Source organism: Manacus candei, unplaced genomic scaffold, assembly GCF_025592945.1.
Source record: "Manacus candei isolate 608988 ecotype Guabito, Panama unplaced genomic scaffold, ASM2559294v1 h1tg000119l, whole genome shotgun sequence".
In the NCBI taxonomy this organism is placed as follows: domain Eukaryota; kingdom Metazoa; phylum Chordata; class Aves; order Passeriformes; family Pipridae; genus Manacus; species Manacus candei.
Window position 1 is genome coordinate 3632601 of NW_026138167.1, and position 24208 is coordinate 3656808.

General features: G+C 42.8%; 2 protein-coding genes across 3 annotated transcripts in view; one reads left to right on the forward strand and one right to left on the reverse strand.

Moving 5' to 3' along the window:
* The window catches only part of TMEM266 (transmembrane protein 266), a 60142-nt gene extending 47825 nt beyond the window's left edge, over positions 1–12317 (forward strand). For both annotated transcript variants that reach the window (XM_051770361.1, XM_051770362.1), the window contains 2 exons: positions 5210–5260; positions 11119–12317. In XM_051770361.1, the coding sequence (XP_051626321.1) occupies positions 5210–5260; positions 11119–11693 (626 nt within the window). In that variant the 3' untranslated portion in view covers positions 11694–12317. The remainder of the gene's footprint in view (positions 1–5209; positions 5261–11118) is intronic.
* Positions 12318–12331: 14 nt separating this feature from the next.
* ETFA (electron transfer flavoprotein subunit alpha) overlaps positions 12332–24208 on the reverse strand; it is a 29375-nt gene continuing 17498 nt past the window's right edge. Inside the window, exons 10-12 of the mRNA XM_051770381.1 lie at positions 16567–16632; positions 13266–13346; positions 12332–12428 (exon numbers count right to left, since the gene is read on the reverse strand). Coding sequence (XP_051626341.1) covers positions 12390–12428; positions 13266–13346; positions 16567–16632 — 186 coding nt within the window. The 3' untranslated portion in view covers positions 12332–12389. The remainder of the gene's footprint in view (positions 12429–13265; positions 13347–16566; positions 16633–24208) is intronic.

Genomic DNA, 24208 nt, shown 5'->3' on the forward strand with positions numbered 1-24208 from the left:
ACTGTCCAAGTGTGCAGCCCCTTTCATAAGCAGATGGTGCTCCATGTGACAACAGGGATGTGTTCTGCCCTCCTCCACCATCAGAGCAGTTCCACCAGCTCATTTTCTAAAGTATTGGAACTCTTTTCCTAATTCTCAGAGTACATTTATTTGTTGCCAGTTTACAACAATTTGTTCTTGAATCCTTCTGCTTAATTTATTCTTCTCTTTCCCTGATGATTACCCAGCAGATAATTGTTTTGATGGTAGCCATGTCCTTTCTCAACCTTTGTGTTTTAAACTCAACAAATGTGGCTGTTTCAGAGACAGACTCAAGTTCCTCTGAATGCTTTGGGCTGTCTGTAATGAGCCAACTCAGATGTGGATCTGCTGATCCCTATTCATAGAGAACAAGGTTGAAAAGAGCAGTGAGAGGTCCCCCAGGCCACCCTGTACCCACAGCCACCAGCCACGCTGGCACAGCTGTGCTGCACCTCAGCCCTGCTCAGGTCAGCACGTGGTGTTCTTGCTGCATGATCTGCTGAAGCAAGGGCCTTTGGATTTTGGTTTTCTGTCCCAGCAGCATCTGCTGATAACAGACCCAGTTCCAAATCCCAGGATTTCCCTTTGCACAGTGACTTCCATCTCAGGTTGATTTCTTACTTAGAACCAGGCTGAATCTGTTGCTCTGTTTTCTGTGCACGCTGAGTTTACAGTTCCTCTCGAGATGGATTATCCATGTGCTCAGGCATCCATCCAGCCCCTGCAGGGACTGGATATCGGTGTGAATTAACAGTTGTTCAGTACTGCAGCCTGCACTGATGTGGCAACCTGCCTTAAAACCAGAAGCAAGGGAAGTCTCCTGGAAAGTGCCAGCTGGCTACTCCTGGTTCCTTTTGGCACAAACAGATGAAAGATCTGCTTCTTTAGAAACCTCCTAGCAAAGATTGCTTTCTGGAGGGAAGTTGGGGTAAGACATTACTACCTCAGGGGGAGGCTACACAGCAGCAAAAATAACCTTCCAGTTCAGAAAATTCAGCTTGGAGAAACAGAAGGCAGCACAATCAGTGGCAATAAAATAATAATGAAATATTTCAAAATAAATCCCCATTTTTAAGACCTCTAATCTGAAAGATGTGTAAATGGTATTTATTGTATGCAGGGGAGTTGCAGATCATTCACTAAAGGCATTGATGAAACAATTAAAGATCACTATTGAGGCATTATAGAACTGGAAGATATCTGCCTTGGGTGGAATGTCATTTATGTGTTTCACCAAATTTATTAGGTTTTTATAGGGCCAAGAGAGAGAGATTGCAATGTTGTCTCTTGGGTCAGATGAGATTATATGGCACTGTACTCTAAATAGTTTATTACTCCCTGAACCATTGCAGTGTGTGTTTTGAGTCCTGCAGGAAAAGTACAAGCAGATAACTTGGAAACCTTCATCAGACAAAATCCAGTGGCTGTCAGACAGATCCTGACCAAGAACCACACGTTTTTTCAATAACAGAGATTTTGGACAGCAGGCTGAGATGGGACTTCACTTCACTGCACTTCACAGCCTTGCAGAGGGGGTTGGTTACAGTGTCAGGGGAGGCTGGTTTTGTGTGAGGTAAGTCAGAGTCTGAGACACCTTCCCAACCAGACATTCCCTTCTGTCTAGTGCAAGTCCTGATCATGCTGGAGTCAGCCCCACCACCCGTTTGTGGTCCCGCCTTACGCGGCTGCCTCACCCCTTACAGTTGTCACCCCACACAGCTTGAGCAACTGCTGCTCGTGGACCACAGAGAGCAGCCTGTTCTGCTCCCTCCTGACCCTGCTCAGCAGAATCTCTCAGCTGAATTCCTCCACAGTGCTGCTTCCCATCACTCCCCTTTCCAGGGAAGATTGTAGAACCATCCGTGTTCACAACAGGGAAGAGCTGCCTCACTCTTGCCCTTCTGCCCTCTCCGCTCACAACTTCTAGATCTTCATCACCGGACTTGTCACCACATTTCCTGTCACACAGATTTCCTGGGGGTCACTCATGCTGGGCAGATGTGGCACAGAGGGCTTGGCAGTGTTAGATTTACTGTTGGACTCGATCTTAAAGGCCTTTTCCAACAGAAATGTTTCTGTGATTCCTCTTGGTACAACAAGAGGATCCCAATCACCATCCATAGACATTTTCCTAAGATTGCCGTTTTCAGGGGAATTAAGAGGAAAATGCTTTTCCTTTCTACTTACTGCCAGTCCTTTAATTTACTATAAATATCATTAGGGCATCCTTATGGCTAAGGATGCAAAGTTTGTCTTTGGAAAAGGAAGTGCAGGTAACATTTCTGTGTATTGGAGGAGATGGACTTCTTTCTAGGAAAGGAGAAAAATTAAATTTTCTGGATCTTGAAAATTCTAAGGTGGTAGAAATAAAAAAAAGCTTTAAGCAAACAGGGTAACTATGAAGAATGAACTACATCTTAAGACAACTCCCTTTCTGGAGCTGAAACTAAAATAGACCAACAGCAGAAAACACTGTGTAGAATTTAAATAATAGAAGTCATCTGCCCCTCTTGTAAAAACTGGTCTCCCCTGCTTGCTCCTACAAACTTCCCGTGTGCCACCAGCTGCACTCCTGACCCCATGAGACTCACACCAAGCAGCAGGGTCTTCATCTCCTTGGAATCACCAGGAACACTTCAGCAGTGTCCCATGGGAATGTGCACTACTGTACTCTGGCTTTGTGTATACATTTCATATGCACAAGTAGGTGCTTTCAGTTGTATATTTGTTGCATTGTTTTGAGCTCCTTTTTTTCAGCAATGTAGAATATAATGGGAGGTAACTGGAATTGTTTATAGCCTTCAATGCCCAAAGCAGTTGAGACTCCCATATGGCTCAGCTGAGTTTGTTAATTGTCAGTTTGCTTTAATGTAATGATTCAGAAACTTAATCTGTTGTTGAAATATTTATTCTGCTGTTGTTATTCCATTACTCTTTATTGGGTTTTATTAATAAGAAACTATTCAAGGTTAAAAAATGTGTATGTTTTATATTTTATATACACATGCAGTCTATTTATGCATATATATTTTATTTGTATCTAAATAGATAAGCAATGATAAGCAATTGCATTAATAAGGCCATCACATAGTAATGTAACAGTGGCAGCTGGGCAGCTCCCCCAGCCTTGTGTGCAAGTGGTCACATGCAGGGTCAGGACAGTGGTGATTCTCCTCAGCACTCAAAGGGAGCTGAGGCAGTGCATTACTGGATTTCCTTCCCAGGGCCTTGGCATTGCTGACATAAGGACCAGTTGGATCCTCTTTGGTTTGAACACAACTGATCTCTTTGGAAATAGTGCCCTGGTACATTGTTTAGTTGACAGACAGGTGGCCAGTAAACGTGTGCAGTCCTAAAGAGGACTTGATTTGAGCCTTGTCTTAAGGCTTGAAAAGCAGGTGAGTAACTTTTCCAAGTTGTTTTCTGTCTTTGGTGCAAAGCATCTTGGCATTTGGGGCAGACTGTAGTGGGAGCCAGAGGAACCCTTTCGTGGCTCTTGCCAGGTGACAAGGAGGGTGACCCTGCACACAGAGCGTGCCCTCATCCAGCCACACTGCAGTGCTGTTTTCCTTGTTTGGCTGCTTAGAATTGGACTCCAAGTTAAATATGCTGAAAGTACCCTGCCAGAAGTACATCCACACAGGTATTTCCTGATGTAGTGAAGGCTCCATGCCTGAACTCGAACCTGTGTCTGTACGGCTGGAAGGTTTGGTGGCACTGAGAGTATCAATTATGCATGATTGAAATGAAGTGTATTTTAGCAGCAGATAGCTGGAAAGCCTCGCAATGTACTCCTAATTCAGCGGCATTGCCTTGAGCTACTCTGAGGCCTCTTTTTTAAACTCAGACATTAGCACAAAGCACACCTCTGACTGCAGGCATTTAAAGATCAACAAGGGCCGAAAAAGCTTTTAAGATCCAATGAAACCAGGAAAACAACCACATTGCCTTTCAGTGTCAGGTTAGATTGCCTTCTTATGAGTGCAGCTATTTCAGGTACAGAGTGCTTGGTGGTTTGGGTCTTGTTGTGTGAGGAAAGTGTTCCCCAGAAAACATCTGTTTCTTTCACCTGCAAACCGCAATGTGCTGTGATGAGGCAGGACTGTAGCCACAGAGACCCAGGGGGACGAAGGAAATCTGGCTCAAAGGGATGAGCATGGGTTTCTGAAACATGGTATCAAAAAGAGCACTTAAAAGGAGAGAATGCTTTTAGAGCGCAGATACACCGCAAATTGGGCAGGTCAGGTTGCTTGTAAGCTTGACATTCTCCTGGACTGCCAATGCTGTTTGCCTTCTGCTCAGAACTGCAACAAGAGGAGTTTGTTATTTGCTTTTTCCACAACAGTAAAATGTTCTGCTTTTCTGTAAAATAACACAAAATCCCAGTGTCATCTGCAGCATCTAAAATCTGTACATGCAGTAGGGCTGCTTCTTTCCCTTCTGTGGTCACATCATCGTCTGTAACTTGCTGTTACTGAAGTACAGCTGTAGCTCTTGTGTATGTACTACACCCTTGATTTGTACAATTCTTTTTAGTAGGTTAGAATGTAATGTTAACATTATGCTGTATATTTTGTATGTATGTGTTATATACACCAAAATAACTCTCCATTCATTCAAAATGAAAAAAAAAGACTTTATCTTAGAAGTAGAGAATTACACATTAAACTGGTACATGGTGCCTCCTTTTCTGAGGTGTCACCATGGGGAAGGAGGTAACTCGGAGGTGTCAATGTACAGCAGGAGTGGGTCTGTCTGTGCCAGTGCCCTTGGGTCAGGATAAATACCAGGTTTCTCCGTGTGCCCTGTGCAGGAGGGGAGGGCCCTGCTGCCCAGGGAAAAACCAGTGTTAGACTTGTCTTTACAACAGTGAGGGGCTGGGCCTGGGGAACTGGTCAGCCCCGTGCCAGTCTCTGGAAAGACCACAGAGCACGTTTCCTTTGGAACCCAGAATGCCTCATTCCCAGTGTGGTGCCGTGAAGAACTGTGACAAATGATAGTCCAACCCTATGTTGGCTTGTAGCCACAGCATGGATGGGATGGGGGCTTTAGTGCATTGAGGTCTTGTGGCCTAAGACACAGAACAGGTGGTGCTCTGGGTGTGCAGGGCTGAGGAGAGCCTTCCATGGGATGCAGTTCATTTAATGACACAAACTGTCTTCTAACAGCTGCCTTTTTATCCTTTCAGAGGATGACATGAACAATTACATCAGTCGATACTACAACGAGCCCAGCACTGGTAAGTTTTGCTTGAAAACACAAACATGAACTCTGTGTTTGCATTGCACTGTGTGCTGTAAGCCAGGAGAGACTGAGCAGGGACGTAGATCTGTCCTGGAAAGGAAACCTACCATAGAGTCTCTTGGTTTGCTCCATGAAGTGTGTGTCAGCAGTTCTCTGAAGGTTGAAGGGCCCCAAGTTTGCTCCTGCTGAAGGCACTCAGAATAGTTTGGAGATCTGGGAGAGGTTAATTCCCCCTAAGCCAGGCTGTCCAGCCCCCAGAGCAGTTCAAATGGACCCAAGAATGAAAAGCATGGACAAAATAAATGAAGAGAAAAGCAGTGGGGAGGCAGCTTAGCCCAGCACCATGCTGGGAACCTTTCAGAAAGGTTAAACTGAATGGTAAGAAACCTCAGCAGCTAGCAGGGTCTGTGACCCCAGGGCAGCCTTCAAATGGATGTCCCCTGGCAGGAGTCCCGCAGGCACAGGGGTGCACACTCCCCTTATGTACCTAAAATGTTGTACATATATTAGAAAATGTTTGAAGTATAGTGTGTTATAAATGTATATCTCCATATACACGTCCCCATATATAGGGAAAAAAAAAAAGATGTGTGTGCCTGCATATACATGTACATATATACAAGTGGGTATTTATATATATATACACACATATGAGTGTGTGTGTATATATATATGATTATAATGTATTACATGTGTTTATCTCATATTCATCCATATATATAGTATGCATACAGTGAAATATAGGCATATATAGATATCTATAGATATATCTATATAGAGATATCTATATAAGGATGTGTCTTTGTATATATGTGTTATATATAAAATGTGTGTATATGTGTATGCATATAAATCTATAATGTATTATATATCCCATATAGGCACACAAACCTGGATACACATACATATATAAAGATGTATGTAAATATATATATGTGTGTGTTTGTGTGTGAGATGTATGAGGTACATGTCTCCAAACACACACAACACATACAAACATACATGTGTGTATATGTGAGCGGATTTATATACATATATATGTAGGTGTGCCTTTTCTATATAGATCAAGATATACATATATATATCTTTACACAGATAAAGATGTGTGAGAGGCTGTGTCTGTGTACATACACAGATATTTTATTAAACTCCATATATTAGATATATAAAATACATAAAGATCTATGTAAAGGAGTGGGAGGTTTGAGAGGAGAGATGGTCTGAATACATGTGTATATAATTACAGAAATAAAAATGTGTATCTATGTATAATGTATTATATATTTCTATTCCCATGTACACATCCACACCCATGGAGACAGATGTAGTTGTGTATGTAACTGAAGCATAAATAGAAGCGTGTGTGGCTGTAAACAGGGATGGCATCCAGGAGCCAAACCTCCTGGAATTCATCAGGGCCAGGCAATCCAAGCACAGGCACAGGCTGGGGGCTGAAGGGATCGAGAGCAGCCTGAGCACAAGGACAAGGACAAGGACCCGGCAGTGTCAGGGATGAGCAGCTCGATGTGACCTGGCCATGCCCCTGCTCTGCTCAGGTGAGACCCCCCTGCAGAGCTGCCTCAGCTCTGGGCCCCACAGTACAAGGATGTGGAGCTGCTGGAGCGAGTCCAGAGGAGGCCACGGAGCTGCTCCAAGGGCTGGAGCCCCTCTGCTCTGGAGCCAGGCTGGGAGAGCTGGCAGGGTGGGGAGGCCCTGGCACGGGCTGCCCCATTTCTGGAAGTGCCCAAGGCCAGGGTGGATGGGGCTTGGAGCAGCCTGGTGTAGTGGAAGGTGTCCCTGCCCGTGGCAGGGGGGACCGAGGTGATTCTGAAGGTGCTTCTGTGGTATCTGTATATTGTGTATATGTGTAGATACATCCCCACACTGATACACATGGGGAGATACAGGTGCTTGCTAAAGAGAGCTTCCCTACAGCTATTTACAGACTAAGCTATGTGTATGTGTATATGAGTATGGCTGCATGTGTTTCTATAGATTTAAAGATCTCTAAAGGTGTTTGTGCATGACTGTGTCTGTACATACATGAATGTGTGTGCATATACAGCTGTAATGTATCATGTATCTATGCACATACATACATGGATATATGTACTTACATATAAAGACATGGCTATGTGTGGATACATGTATTAGTCTATATAAAGATACATAAAGTGGGGGATGTGTGTATATATGTCTGTCCTATATATATGGGAATAAATACATATAGATATGTATGACAGAAACTGTATATACATATTTTAGATTTTATATATATATATAAAACAAAAAAAAGGTGTGTGACTATATACATGTATTTTTAATATGTATATTTTACCTATAGCATGGATATATCTGTAGGTGTATGTGTGTGCATATATCTTATTCTAAAGCACAATTATATAGATATTTAGAAAGGTGTGAGACTGCATATACATGTCTTTGTAATCTGTATTATGGATATATTTTATATCTGAACTATGTGTGTATAAATAAAGCAGTTTATGTGTGTGTATGCAGACAGATAAAAATGCAGATCAAGATCTGTGTGGACCTACATAGGTATTTTATATATGTATAAATATATGTAAAGATATAGATATGGGTAGGTATGTGAGAGCCTCTTTACATACATATATAGTGTATATAAAAGAGAAAATACTTCAGTGTATATAGAGACATATATTATAATACATAAAATGCATGTACATATGTAGATATATTGTGAAGGGGAAACTTAGAGATGTTCCCTCTATAAATATGGATGTGTCTATAGGAAGTTGTGTATGGGGGTAAATAAAATCTGTGTGTGTGTGAGAGAAAACCTCTGTATCCATACACACGTAAATGATACATACCTTTTTAAAAAATGTACATGCACACATGTAGGAGGTATAAAGTATTGTCTTTATTTGTGTATCTCCCTCTATATACATCCCCAGTCTATACAGGACTATACATATAAAGATGGATGAATCTCTACATAGGTTTAGGTGTATGTATGGCTAAGAAAAGGAGGAAGAGGTGTGAGGGACCATGTCTGTGTACCTGTATACATAACATTATATGTGTGTGTGTTCTCATACATCCCTGTATATACGTTCCACACCTATATACAGAGATACAGACATATAAATATGTAAGCATCATATATATACATGCATTATGTACCATATACGGGGCAAGTATATACACAACTATTCCCCCTAGCTATATGGATAAATGTATGTGTAAAGATTATGTATATATAAAAGATTATGTATATATAAAAATAGGTCTGTGAGAGACACTGTATATAACATATGTATGTGTGTATATATATATATATATTTATATATACACACAGATACAGGTATATGGTATAATTTATAGATGTATATGCCCATAATATACATCAAGAGACATTAAAAGGGGGGTACATATAATTTTATATGTCTAACAGGTGTTAAGTGTAACGTGGATGTGGCTGTGATTAAGTATAATGTATTATATATATATATATATATGTAGATTTCTATATAGGCATTCCCTGTGTATGTATGCACACACACACACACATATATATATTTCTACATAAAGTATATGGGGGGTGTATTCTAGTTAAAGACAAAAAAATTTATGTATTTAAAGGGAGTATTTTATTTATCAAACACCCATGTGTACATTTGTGCACACGTTTATAGGTATATGTTGTATTATATATGGTACATTGCTGTATATATATCCCCATAGTAAACTTGGCTATATATAAGACGGTGTATGTATACAATTTAAAAGATGTATAAAGGTTGGAGGTGTCATATATAATGTGTTATTTATAATATGTATATGTTATTTGATACATGTTATATATGTATATTCCTGTATATACATTCCAGATTCACATATACAGACCATAATATGTAAATATTTATACACAAAGATAAGTGTACCTGTGTATAAGTGTATATACTCTATTTATAAAGAGTGATAATTATGTTTTCAAAGGGGGGGGATGACAACTATGTACTCTCTCTCTCTCTCTGTATATATACTATCTGCATGTATCCGTGTATAGGTCTAATGTATTACTTTAGTTGTATGTATACACATAGCAACAGCTCTTCCCACATCTATATGGTTAAATCTATATATAAAAATTATGTGTATATAAAATAAGGTGGGCAAGAGACTGTGTATATAACTATTACACGTATGTGTGCACACACATGTATAGAGAGGTTATGTGGTATTATATAGAGATGTGTTTCCCTCTGTATACATCCCCATAACATACTTGGAAGGCTATAAAAAGGTACATGTGTATGTGTGTGTATGTATATATATATAAAATTTATATATATATATACATATACACACACACACACACACACACACACACACACACACTTAAAGTCTGTAAAGAGGGGGTGTTCCTGTATAGGTACAGTGTATTCTCTGTATCCCTGTACATACATTCCCCAGCTATACACACACAATGAAAAACACATGTACTTATACATAAAGGTAAGTACAGGTGTGTGAGAACATGTGTGTTCTATTTATAGGTAATTAAATGTATTTAAGGGGGGACCCTGTATTACATAGTCTGTCATATGTATATACACTGTGTTATATATGGGTCTTAAAGATAAATCTATATATATGTATTACATATATATGTGTGTGTGACAGGAGACTATATAGACATACCTACATTGTAGAAAATGTGCAATGTATATAGAGACAGAGGCAGGTTGGTATATGGCATTGCTTATAGAGGTGTATATATTACAGAGCTATCTATGTTCATCCCCATTATAGAATGGTACTGGGTATAAAGACTGTCCCTACCTGTGTATGAACAGCTACATAAATGTAGCAGGACGTGTTCATGCATAGGTGTAATCTGTTACATACATATCTGTCCCATAAATACAGATACAGAGAAACATGAGGGTTGTGCAGGGCACTACATATCGTGTGTATAATGTACACTATCTGGGGCTCACACAGACACAATTCCTCATGTCTATATAAAAAGATGATGATTGGATGTGTGAGACACTACATATATACACCTTTGTAGTGTATGTAGTGTGTGTTCACATAGCTATGCAGGTAAATGGCATTATGTACAGCTGTGTATCCCTGTAAAGACACCCCCAGCATACAAATAAGGAGCCACACACACCTTTTATGTATCCATATGTGTGCATGCAAAATTTAAAGACTGTCTGCATATAGTGGGGGGTGTTCACCTATAGGTATAATGTGTGTGTGTATATATATATATATATATATGTATACCCCTATAGATACACACACACACACACATATATATATATAAAGACAAGTAGGAGTGTGGGTGTGTTTGCATTCTGTTTTAACAGTAGCTAATTACGAGTATTTAAAGGGAGGGGCTGTGGCCAATAAGTATCTATTGACTGACTGTGTAGATATGCAGGTAGAATGGATTATAGGTGTGTCTATATTATACATATATATTACACATCTATACATACCTGCCCTTTATCTATCTACATGATAAAACTAGAGATGTTTGTGTGTGACCTATACACACACATATAGGTATACAGTATTAGTTGTAGCTGTGTATCCCTCTACATCTGCTCCCCCTATATACAAACATATATAGATACATTTTGTACAGAAAAAGGCTTCAATTGTGTTACTATTCCCTTTGAGACAGACAGGCAGTGCTGTGTGTTAAAGGGGGACTGTGCTATAGTGTGTGTGTCCCACCTGCCTTTGTGCACCCAGCTGTAGTGTACCACAGGTATATTCACCCCTCTGTAGGCACTGCATAGGCACCTCCTGCCACGGTCTGAGTGTGTGCTCTGTTCCCTGCAGACAGCGGTGTCCCCGAGGCCGCCATCTGCGTGGTCACCACGGCCGCCATCGACGTGCACCGGCCCAACATCTCCTCGGAGCTGTTCACGGTGGAGGTGCCGCTGCGCCTGGGCAGCACCGGGACCTCGGCCAGCATCACGTCGGGCAGCGCCTCGCGCTCCACCGTCAGCTCGGGCACCCAGGCCTGCAGCGAGAGCAGCCACACGCTGGGCTCCTCCCCGGACTGCAGCACGGCCTGCGAGGAGCCCGCCCCGGCGGCCCCGGCGCCCGCCCGGCAGCGGGTGACCCACGCCGTGGTGCAGGAGCTGCTCTCGTCCCTGTCGGAAGAGGCGTGTCTGGCGCAGAAGGGGCTGGATCCCGTCAACCTGAAGCTGCCCAGCCCCGCGGGCTCGGTGGGGGCCAGCCCCGACCTGGGCCACCGGCTCAGCGTCTACAACCGCAGGAACCAGGAGAGCCTCGACGTCTTCCAGCTCAAGCCACTCATCGACTGCCCACCGAGCGCCCCGATGATTGAGGAGAAATATGGAGCGCTGGGGCCCCCAGAGCCACGGCTGGGCAGGGTTCCCGAGGCATAGGGACAGCCTGGGGGAATGGGGACTCCTGCGGGGACACGCTCACCGCGCTGGGTCACGAGGCTGCCACGGGTGACGTGGCAGCGCCGAAGGCAACCTGTGGCATCTCCTGCAGTGGCCACCAGGGCGAGGCCAGTGCCACCTCTGCTCACCAGCGTCCGTGGCACATGATCCACCTGCCCTGCCACCAGCTCTGGGCCAGCTGGGACCTGTGGTGACTGTCTGGGCACAAAGGACCTTCCAGCAGACTTGGGCTGACATGGACCCACAGTGCCTGGGGGGGCAAACAAACTATGCCTGGGAACACCATGGAACTGCCACCAGTCCAGGGCCAGCACAGCCCCACAGACAGAGCTGCTGGACAGCCTGGGCCCAGCCTGGCCCCCTGGCCTGACCCTACCCAGGGGCTGAGCATGGCTGGGAGGGGTGAGGAGATGGGAATAAATACTGACAAATCCATGCTGCCTCCTGCCTTCTATCCCTCTTCCATTCCTTTTTCATTCTTCCCTTCCTTTCTTCTCTTACCTGCCTTCCGTCTTCCTTTCTTACACCCCACCACTCCACGTGCCATCCAACTGACCATCAAAAAAAAAAAAAAACCAAAAAAACCCACAAAACCCCAACACCAGTGACCCCACCTCTTTCCAGTACAATCCTTTATTTGTCCTTACTCCACAGTACAGGGTCCATCACCAGCAGTCACTTCTTCTTCAGGAGCTCCGTCATCTCTGGCACCGCCTGCAAACACCAGTGCCAGGGTAGTGCATCTTCCCCTGTGACCCCCCCAGACTCACCCTGGGCAGTACCAAACCCCGCAGTTACACTCCCCACCCACCACACCACTCCAGGGGCTGTGGGTCACCCCAGCTCACAGCACTCCCCACTTCTCTCCTGCTGAATAAAGCCTCTTAATTATTTAAGAGAGCTACATTTCCATTAGGTGGAAATAATGCATTCGTACAAAATTTATTAAGGAAATTGTCTACATGGTGTTTCTTCAGAATGTGACTTTGTCTGTGGCTCACAAAGAGGCCCGTGCTCACTGTGGAGCCAGCGGGCAGCATTTCAGGAATGGCATTAAGTGCTGGCACAGGCTCTGCCCGTGCCCCGCCAGTCACACGTGTGGCCACGCACACGGAGTCACACATGTGAGCTGCAGGCACTTGGACAGGGGCTGGCTCATGGCTCCCTGTTCCAGAGGGAACTGCAAGCTCCTCCTGGGCATCAGTCAGTGAGGCAGCAAGCCCAGGCAGCAATAAGCACTCTCCTGCCAACTCTCTGCTTCCAAACTTTCTGAAGGTTAAAAACAGAGGCAAGCGCCTCTGTGCAGTTATTTCCAAAGTGGTTCATATTCAGGAAACCAGAATCAAGGCAGGCTGGCAGTGACACCCCTGCCCCCAACACACTTCCACTTGCAGGGATTGAATTTTGAGTGTGCAAATAAATTTAGAAAACAAATTCTTTAACAACAACCAAAGCAAACACACACAGACATCGTTAACACTCATTAGATTATATTACGCAAGCTGCTGTCCGCTCTCCCAAAGTCATCCTGCACATCAAGTTTAGCCTCACCTGAAATAAGTCTGCCACCAGTCCATAATCTGCCACTTGGAAAATTGGAGCTTCTGGATCCTTGTTAATAGCAACAATGGTCTGCAAGCAAAGGTAAAGCACCACGTGAATCTATATATTGATTAATATCTGGGGCTGGATTACAGTGCCATGTCTTATCCAGGAAACATGGGCTTTAGTCTTTCCAAGCCCCCCAGAAGCAGAAGATATGGATCAGAGCATTTAACATTTTTCCTTTCCATCTCAAAAACAAAGACCCCACCACCACACCCCAAAAAAACAACGCTCCCTTCCCTGCTCATCTTGGCTCTCCTTCCCTGTTGAAAAGCCTAGAAAAAACAATTACTACAAAGGATTATCTGTGCATTCTAAGCCATTCCGTTGCAGAACTAACTCAAAGGGCAGCAGTTGCAACAAGCACAATAAAGCCCTGCCCAAAGGCTTCTGTACTTACTGTAGGACATAGCATTTAGTTTGTCAGACCATAGAAAATGGCATGTGACAAATCCCAGCACAATGATCCAGAAAATGTCTTGATTTAAACTGTGCCATACAAGTAAATCATCCTGTAACTGTGACAGCTTTCAGCAAAATAAGCATGGTGGGTGTCCACATCAAAATCTACAACAGGATGGGGAACACTCATAAAGGAAGGGAAAAGAATTTTAAACAAAACCCAGCAGCTCATAGAAGGAGCCTTACACCAAGCAGGGCCCAAACCACAGCACTCTGGTCCTGCCTGCCCACCTAAACACTGACTCGAGGCACCAACCTCTCCATCCAGGACAGCTCCAACCCAACAGGCAGCTGAGGAGCTCACGGGCCACGCCCAGAGAGCAGCACTTCACCTGTCACTGTTTTACTGCTCCACGGAAAGTACTTGTCCAGCAAAATCACTGCCTCAGGTGTACTGGCAGGAAAGTTTGCAAATCCTGTGATTCCAGGCCCACAGAACTGTTGTTTCTTCACAGGTGGCTGTACCCTGTAAGGGACCCCATCCTACCTGGCAGCAGGCAGTGCCCACAGCAGTGCTGCCCCTGCCGAGGCCCTGCAGGTCCTGCAGCAACGCTGCCCTTCAGTGTTTGTCCCACAGCTGATTGGTTTTATTTCAGTGACTGTTTGCAAATGCAAACCTCCCCTGACAAGCTGCAGTGCAGGAAGCAAATCCAGGCTGTGATCCCCGAGGATTCTGTCAGTCAAGACTCTTCTCTGACCCTACTGAGGCCCTGCCATGTCTTGCAGAACCACCTACAGGGGCCAGTGCTGAGGGCTGGCCGAGGCCAGCAGTCAGTGCCACCACAGGAGCTGCCAGCTCTGCTCCTGGCACAACACCCACTGCTTGCAAACCTATCTGAAGCTTTAGTTGGGCATCCTGGGCAACCTTTTAGTAAGATTTGGTTCCCTACCTCATTACTAACTCAGACTTTAAGCAGCAAGAGCATCACCTCGCTCACAACAGAACTTTGTGAGTTAAATCTCTCAGAAAGAACAGATACAGTAACTGTCTCCCGAGGGAATTGGAAATAAGGAAAGAAAGCACCAACGATTCTCCAGGTCTCCTCAAAAGCTGCATTTCCTACCTTGCTGTAAAGAACAAATAAATTATACATTTCACTTGGTAGAAAGCATCTGACTGCTTTGGAAAACGTATCCTGAAGTGTACAAGTTCACAATGCCAGATAATTCAGAGTGCTGAGGGAGGATGGGGGACACTCCAGAGCTCCCAGGCTGCATAATGCTTTGTTTGTGAAAACTGGATCTTTTCCATAACTACTCCATCTATATCCTTCAGCTAAAAGGAAGGCAGAATGCATTCCAAACACAAGTAACTGAATCTGAATTTTAAAACACATTTGTTTATGAGATATGGGAGAAATGGAAGTGTTAAGTATGCATCTCATATCAGCAAATTTAATCTGTTCTTATTTCCTATAAGAAAACATCTCAAAATATCAAACATAGCATTGGAAAAGCCAAAAAAATCTAGTTTTGCTGTTACAGTTCAGGACAATATTACTGCTCAATATATATCAAAGGAAATTCTAGCACTTCAAGTAAGAAGTTCCCAGTGTTGCTGGCAGTCTGAACTGAGATAAGGCAGGAGAGAAACACAAACAGGGTCAGAACAAGTCTGAAGCAGCTTTAAATACCCAGTTCTCAGCTGCTCCTCATCCCACCTGCCCATGGCTGGAGACTGAACAGCTGGAGACAAAGCCCCTGGTTCCTGCTCTGAGAGCAGGACACAGCACAGTGACCCTGCTCTGCTGAGAGCACAGACACTGCCACCCACACCCTCAGAGCACCTCATCCCTGCCCAGCATTCACCATCACAGTTCCACGTTTGGTGGGTTTTTCTCCACTATAAAACTAATGCAAACACCACCTGAGTCTCTGCTCCTACAAGGCTGAGGCCCCAAATGCAGCTTACTTGACTTTCCCTCCAAAATATTTCAGTAATACATGGCAAAAAAATTTTAGGAAAGCAGAGATCATCCTACCACACAGGTTGGTTTGTGAGGACAGTTGTCAGTCACAAACTCACTGGTCTGTCACTGGTTGAACACAAGAAACTACCTGTAAAGTTTTGCAACCCTTTTCCTCAGCTTTATAAGCTAATCAAAGTTCTGGCTTGGCTAATTTCATTCACTGGAAATAGAAAAAAAAAATTATATCCTCTTTTTAAAATTCCTGTGGGGAGGCAGGACAACCTCCAGTTTTTGATGTCTGACATTGGATAGTATAAATCAGCAGGTAACTCTGCTCCTCTTTCCAAACACTGCACTGTAGACCAAACTGGCAATTCCAATTTTGGATTATTTGCTTTGGCAAGTAACGAGTTAAACCTTTTAAAGTTTTACTGCCATTTTATAATAGGTTTCCATTTGAATGGCTAAATGCAGGAATGTCAGAGACATCTTTTACTTTATGGAATAGTAAGTTCATAATTCAAATTGCACATTGTTATGCATGAATTAATATGTCATACTCTGGAATAAAGGCAAATGGAACTATTGTATAGAATTCAGGCATACGTGGTTTGGGTTGGGGTTTTTTTTAAACAAAGTCAATTAGCTGCTTCAACTTATCACTTTGGGTTGTAGTGCAAATGTTTTCCTACTATGTGAGATGTTTTGCCACAGTATATTTTTTTCTGTCCAAGTGTGTTTTAAAGCAGCAGAGAAATGGGCAATTTTAACATTAAAAAAAGGTGGAAAACCATCTGAAGCGCTGATGCAAAAGCAAGGAAGTCAACTCATTTCCTTCCTCAAAAATCTCTTCTAGCACCTCCACCTTTATTTACCTTGCTGTCTTTCATTCCAGCCAAGTGTTGGATTGCTCCAGATATTCCCACGGCAATATAAAGTTCCTAGAAGGAAACAAGAGAGAGGCATTTTTGGTACCCACAACACAGTTTCAGTAACCCCTCACACACCCTGCTCAGAATCTATCACGTGCAGCAGTTTTTACAGTAGTTTTCAATACTGAAGGCAGCTGACAACTGGTTCCCTTCCTGACCTGGGGATGCAACGTAACTACAAAAGGAGAATCCCAAAGGAGCATCTGGCAAAGACACACGAGAGAAAAAACAAATTGAAGAAGTCTGCCTGAAAACCATCCAGCACTGCTCAGCAGGGGACAGGGCAGTGTTACCCTGCAGATTCCCAATGCAAGTGTTAAGGTAACCTCCAAATGGATAATGCAGGGCCTGAAGAGCAAACCAAGGCTTTTGTTTGGAGTCTCTCAGAGCCTTTCACCAAGACAGAACATTCAATGCTGAAATTCAGGTGTTTACACCTTTAAAAGGTGAAAACGGCAGGATAAAACATTTCAGGTGCCAAAGTGGGCTGGTGCATTATACACTTGTAGGTTCTGTTCTTTACCCCAACCTTCCATGACCACATGCCCTGAAACTTTTCTTCTCCCAGGCACTGCCCACTCCCACACAGGAGCACAGAAGTGCTTCCCAGGTACACCAACAGCTTTGCACCTCAGGGCTCCCAGTTCACATCCAGAGTCTTACATTCAAAACAGATTAAAATGTACAGGCACATAGATCTGTACTGACTGGGTTAGTCACAGCACAAAGGTATTACTTCCCCTCATGCTGAAAACCATCCATTCTGTAATCTATCCAAAACCAAGAGTATTTGAGTTCCCTGACAGTTTTCCCACCACCACCAGTGCAGGCAGCAGTCACAGCTGTGCAGTTCAGCTAACTAATGTTACAGAAGAAAACCAAAGAAAGTACTTTTCACCAACTCATTCAACAACAGAAAACTCACACACAAAATTAATTAATGGCTCATCTGTCTAGACCAACTAAAAGGTGGTACTTCCCACATGATTAGAAAAGACACAACCTCCAATAATAACAATTTCTCCTTTAAAAATACCAAGGCTAGTCCATATTTAAGAACATACAAGTCCAATTCAAGAAATTATTCTGGGGGCCAGGGAGGGTAAGGGGGTCAAAAAAAAAAAAAATCATCTTATTGCTGTGCAACTGAAGGTGTGCATTGCAGTGAGGTGGCTTTAACATGGCAGAGCCAAGCACAGCTGGGGGACAGCACAGACCCACAGAGGGGGCTGCAAACTAAGGTGTTCCAGTACAGACCACGCAGGCCTGAGAGTCATTACAGCAATTAAAGAAAGAAAGGTGATTGCTTGCTGATGTTTCTACAGCTACAGATTTCACCTGTTATTATTGTTTTTTTAAATAGGAATAGATAAATAAAAGCTATGACTTCTTCTATGCTTTAACACGAACACTCTCTCCTGTAAAAACCGAAAGGGAGGGAAAACAGAGCAGGAACAAAGTATTTCCTATTAAAAAGGCTTCCTTTGAAATTGAAACACAGAATTTAGCCCATGCATTTCCACAAAACCACACAGCTGTTGAACACACTCAAACTCCTCAGCCTCTGTAGGTTTTTACCGAGTGGATTAATATTGGAGGTCAATCCATTTTAACCACAGCTGCAAGGTAACATAATATGTCCATATAAGAACTCATGGTAAGAATGCAATATTTTAATTATACCAAATAAAAGAACAGATGTTACAGAAGAAATTATTCTAACATCATACTGTCTTTAAATACAAGTTCTTTATAAAGACACATTACTGTAATTTGATTTTTTTCAGAGCAATTCATTAAGTACCAGTCATCCAGACTACCAGATACTCTTATCAGTCTGCTTAACATTGTGAAGTTCAGCCTTTGGAAAGAATCCAGCTAACCAGGAGCCAGATGCCTATGAATATATTCTATTAAAACATTTAGGAAAGACAAGGATGTTTCATTAAAAGGACATTTGTAAATCACCAGGCTTGTCTAAAAATCATTTATTATGCATCTAAGCCATGCCCTTCTAGGTTATGTGCCTTTGGCTCCCTGGTCCAGACAACTGGTCCCTTCTGTTGGCTCTAACACTGATGGGAGATCACCTCAGCAATGTTCTCAGGCAGATAACACAGGGACAGTTCTTATCAACAGTTCTGTGCTGTAAAGAGACTTGACTGCTTAAATACTAGTTCTAATCTACAGTTCAGCAGGAGGGACACAAAGGACCCACAAGGTCTGAATGACAAAGATTCAGGTCTGATCAGTGTTCTCTGAGGAGCAAATTCAGAAAGTCATCCAGGGATGTCATAAAGGACTGAGAAATTCAAATTTCTAAGTTATTTTCAGAGTCATACCCTTGCTTTGATGTTTTCCCTGAAATCACTAACTTCTGCCAAGCCTTCTGCCGAGTCCTATCATCCCTCCTTTGTTAGTGCTCACAGCCTGAGTCGGGACTGTGGCCCCAAGCAACATGGAGAGAGTGAGGGAGGGATGGAGGAAGCAGATGGGTCCCACAGAGCAGTGTCCCTTCCAACTGCACAGTGTGACACATCTGCCCTCACAGAGAGCACACGAGGTCTGGAAGGAGCCCTCAGTCCTTGAGAGCTCATCTGTGCAGGAGATGAGGCACAAACAGCACGAATCAGAGTCTGGATCGCACCTCTCAGGGGCCAAACATGGCTTTACACCAACTTCAAGTTCCAGCTTTTCTGGAACCCTGGAAGCTGCTCTGATTACTGCTGTCAGGCAGCTGATCCACAGCCCACAGTTACAGGCACTTACATCTAAGTCTAGGACATGGAGTGGTGTTTCTCAGCTCCCTGGTGCTGTGCACAGGCAGGTTTTCACTGAAGGGCTGCTGCCAGCACTGTGCCACAGGAGAATGGAAAACAAAACAGCACAGAGGTTCCACACCAAGGGGCTCACTGCACTGCCTGATACAAATGAACTTCCAAAAGCAACTGAAGTCAAGGAAAGAGAAAGTTTTGGTGATATAAAGGGCATGGCATCAGGTTAGACAATTGCCTTGCCTTGCAGTAACTTCATTTCACATAGGAAATAATTGGTGTACACGTGTCACAGTCATGCCACAACTTTTTTATGAAGTGGCTGGCAGACATCAGCACAGGGGAAGGGACACCAGAGAAGAGAGCTGCCAGCAGGGAAGAGCACAGTGCAGTAACACAGCACAAGAAGCTGAATGGACCAAAGAGCCCAGGAGCAGAGGGGAAGGAGGCACCATCAGGAGGCACCAACACTCCAGATGTGCTGCTGCAGGAAGGGCTTGGCCAGCAGTGGGAAGATGAGGCTTCTCACAGTGACTACAGCAGCAGCCCAAGGTGATTCTGCCAGCAGACTGGCACAAAGGCCAGAAGTGCTTTAATGTGGCCACACAATATCCCACAGTGGCAGCCAGAACCCTGACAGAGACCTCCGAGTTTGTAAGCAGAGATTTGCATCCCAACCACCCTAAAAAGAAACACAACTCCAACTCCCAGATTTATCCTATTCAAAGACAAGATTCCAAGTCAAGAATCCAGCTTCTCTGTTGCTAGTTAAAGTATTCATCTAGCCTTACCATTGTCATTTTTGTTGAAAAACTGTGTGTCTTACAGAGTCATTGCACGCTAATCATGAAAATGAAAAAATCCTCCTCAGCCATTCCCTAAACTCTATTTCTGCTTCAAACATACCCAATTTACATATTGGCATCTACTGCAAGTCCATGAGACTTCATGTGCAGCAATCTGCACTCCTGGCTCCAGAATCCATGCAGCCAGTTTGGATAAATGCACAAGAGAGCTATATGGGGGTGATTATAATTACCAATCTACCAGTGCAGTTATTTTCCTGTGCACACAGACTCTTCCAATTACTTATAGAATAATTCGTGGCATATGATATTACTTCATTTATGCTTATGAGAATATTTAAATATGTCTTAGGCTGTCTTGGGGCAGTTAAGGGACTCAAGAGAAGTACAAGAACAGTTTTTACTGCAACTCCCAGTGCCTTTGGAGGCTGCTGTGACAGAGCTCAGAGCAGCCACAGGTGCACCCCAAGCTGAGGCAGCTACTTTGCAAGCATGTCGTCAGCTCCTATTGATTTTTATGCCAATTTCTGAATTATGCTGAAAACCTTCAGCACACATCAATTTATCATCCTACCAGTGGCATGCTTTTAAACAGGCCAGTTTAATAAACCCCTCTGGCACACATACTCTTTTTAAAGGCAGCTCAGATATTTTATTTTCTTTGCAAGAGTGAAAGGACAATGAAATTAGAAAGAAATCTTTGTGACGAAAATTGCTTTGTACAAGAGATTCCTTCCAATTACAAGCTATTAACCCAATAAAATATTTTCTGCCTTGACACTGGTTCATCTGTATTACACTGTATATCAAACAATCCTCCAGTATGTACTGCTTTGATGCAGTTGTTCCATTCAAGGAGCACACATCACTAAACTGCAGCCCAGCTACAGTTTCTTTTTCACTTTAAGAACCTTTGATCAGCCAAGCTGTGTAATTACTCTTAAGCGTGGTTAGGGTGTCTGCTGGAGTGCAGGGCCATACAGCAATTTTTTTTTCCTCTCTCCAGGGAAAAGCACATCAATTGCTTTCAGCTAAATGCACTCACATATGAATATTTTAGTACAATTTAATGTTTCTGCACCAACCCCAGAGGAGCAGAGCATCAATTTGTGAACATAGTTTTCTTGGAGTTAAAAGCTACGCTGGATAATGCAGGATGAAAGGGGTTGTCAATCCTCAGCTTTTTAGCAAGTCAGAGAAACACAGTCTGTAAATTCAGTCCCAGCTGCATACAAACAGCTCTCTAAAGTTTGCCACTATAAAGCTACTTTTCAACAATAGTGAATTATCAGAGGAGATATTCCAAAAACAATTTCCCAGGCATGGTCAGTTTTCCCAGTGCTATTCCCATCTGCTGGCTGCCTAACAGCCTCAGCCATTTCTACAGTGCAAACCTAATGTCCAAATAACACATTCCTACAGCGCAGGGTAGGAGAAATTATGAAATTATGTACCATGGTTTTGAAGAGAGAAACTCTGGCATCTCAATATTCCCTTGTATGTGTAACAAATGAGGATGTAATTAGGATCTTCTCACTGATAAGCAAGGAGTAGAACATTTTTAAAGTGAGTACAATCAAGATGAGAGGAGTGACACTCCTCATGAAGGTAAGAGAATTTAATTAGTTCATTGTCAGTAATTTTAGATAAGAGGCAGAGAACAAAATAAGAACAAAAATACTGGAATAAAATATGCTTTGTTTCACTTTCCCTACACTTCCTTACAAAAGAGTGAAAGGAAAAAACAGATAAGCAAACCTGAGCAAGCAAAGGATCCCTAAGAAAGTGATGGGAAGTAACACTCAAGAGCAGTTAGCACCCATTTACTATGCAAAGAAACCAGGAGTCACCCAGGAATTTTAGAAAAAAAACCCAGGCTTGGTGGAGTGTTTGCTTTGCCACCAAATACAAAGAAATACAAAATACAGGAATTATGTAAATGATTTGATACTGTGCCACTCTCAAAGCAAGGTGATGACTACTTAGTGCAAAAATGCCACTCACTGGAGTGAAAGGGATGCCTGGTAAAATACTGAGGTACAGAGAAGCTCAGAAAGCATCCCATCCTCTTGCAGAAGAGGTGGAGCAACAATAATTCCACTGCTTTGGTGCCTTTTAACTGAGCCAACATCTCACTCCTCAGCATCTCACCTGAAGCTGCTGCACCTCTAACATGCCTCTTTTTCCCTCATTATTCCTGTCAATTCCTGACAGTTGTGAATCTGCCTCCCTTCTGAAGTTCCTGCAATCTGTAGAGCCAGAGAGAGCCTCCAGTAGGAAAGTGAAGCTCAAGCAGGGAAGCCAAGCAGTTTACTCCTGGCAATCATATCAGAACTACACTGAATTCCCATCTGCCTTCCCCACCCGAGGTTTCTCAGCACACACACCTGCCTTCAGTGCAATCATATCACATTTCTAGCACAATCATTTAATCCAGTGTCAATTATTGCTACATCACATATTTCCTAACTTGTGCCTTCCTGAGTTTTCCATCTCATTCTTGTCATCTGTTGAGAGTCCTGTGCCCAGTGTTCAAAGTAACAAGACAGCAGCAACTGAGCACCTAAAAAAAAAAAAAAAGGCATTCTGCCAGCTAGGAAAACCTACAAGGAAAACTAAGACAGTGACAGAACTAGACCTTGAAAGAACAGAGACTTCAGAGGAAAATAAATTTCAAAAGAGTGAACATCTAAACTCTGAAGAGATTAAACCAGAAAGATGTCTATCAAGCAGCAGCAGATCCTCCCCAAGGTCAGAGGATAACTAAATAAACAGCCTAAATTCACACACACTTGCCAAAAAAAGCAACTCTCAGTGCCATTGAGGTTTTGGCTGGTTTTTAGAGGCAAGGAGTTGAGAGCGAGATGATCCCAGCACAGCCCCATCTCCCTTCCAAAGCTGAAGGGAGAATATAATTAATTAGAATAGGACACAAGGGAAAACCTGGGAAACCACGGGAACATTTCGGGTGTCCAAAGACAGGCACTTCTTGGAATTGCAGAGAGTGCAGGATTTCCCACCTGGATCAGAACTTTTTTTGCTTAAATATCAGACAAATTACACAAGTTCCTGAGAAAGATTACCTACTACTTTGCATGTTAGAAAAGTCACTAATTACACCATAATTGGGAAAGCTAATACTGAACTAATAAATGAAGCATTCATGTTCCATTTACAAAAGTTTTAAATAACTAAAAAAACATTTTTTACTTTCTTCTCGTCCTCCTTTTTGTTCTTGTTTCTTTCTTTTTTTGTGAACATGAGACAGAGAACTAGAAAGATTTTTACTGTGAAAACTAACACCCCTGACTATCTTAAATTTCTTATCTAAAAATAGCAGTTGCTCTGGGGTAGTGGTGGGAGGCTTGATTTGTGTAGGGAATTCAGTATTTTCTAACTGGACATACTTAACTAATATTTAATAGTAGACACTCATGGGAAGGATATTTTCATCCAAAATCAGATAATTTGAGCATCCTTACAAGGGTTTTTTTCTTAAACAGAAACTACACACAGTGCTTAAAATCTGAGAACTGAATTTCATTTCTCTGCAGAACACCTGCATATAAGAAATAGTGGAAAACAACTGGCTTCTAATTTTAAAAAATATGCTAAAATAGTTGTCACTGATTAAAGACACTGAATATACTGAACTGCTTTTTTCATTAGGAAGGCAACATTTTATATTTTAATATATCCACTTATGCCTAAAAACTTCCTTCCTTCCATCTCATCATATAATACAAATCAGCCTTCTCTTTCATAAGACAGAATGTTCAAATAGGAGCTGCAATCACTTGAAATCAATAGGTAAAAAAAGCTACAAACAGAAGCAAAAATAATACACTGAATACTTTCACTGGAATAAAATTGTACAAGAGAAAAATTACCAAAGAAACCCCAACAATCTGCATGACTACCAACATGAACAAAACCTTGAAGCTGAGTGATCCAAGGCTATTCTGGAAGAGAGAGGTAGAATCAAGTCTCAGACAGAAAGAAGGT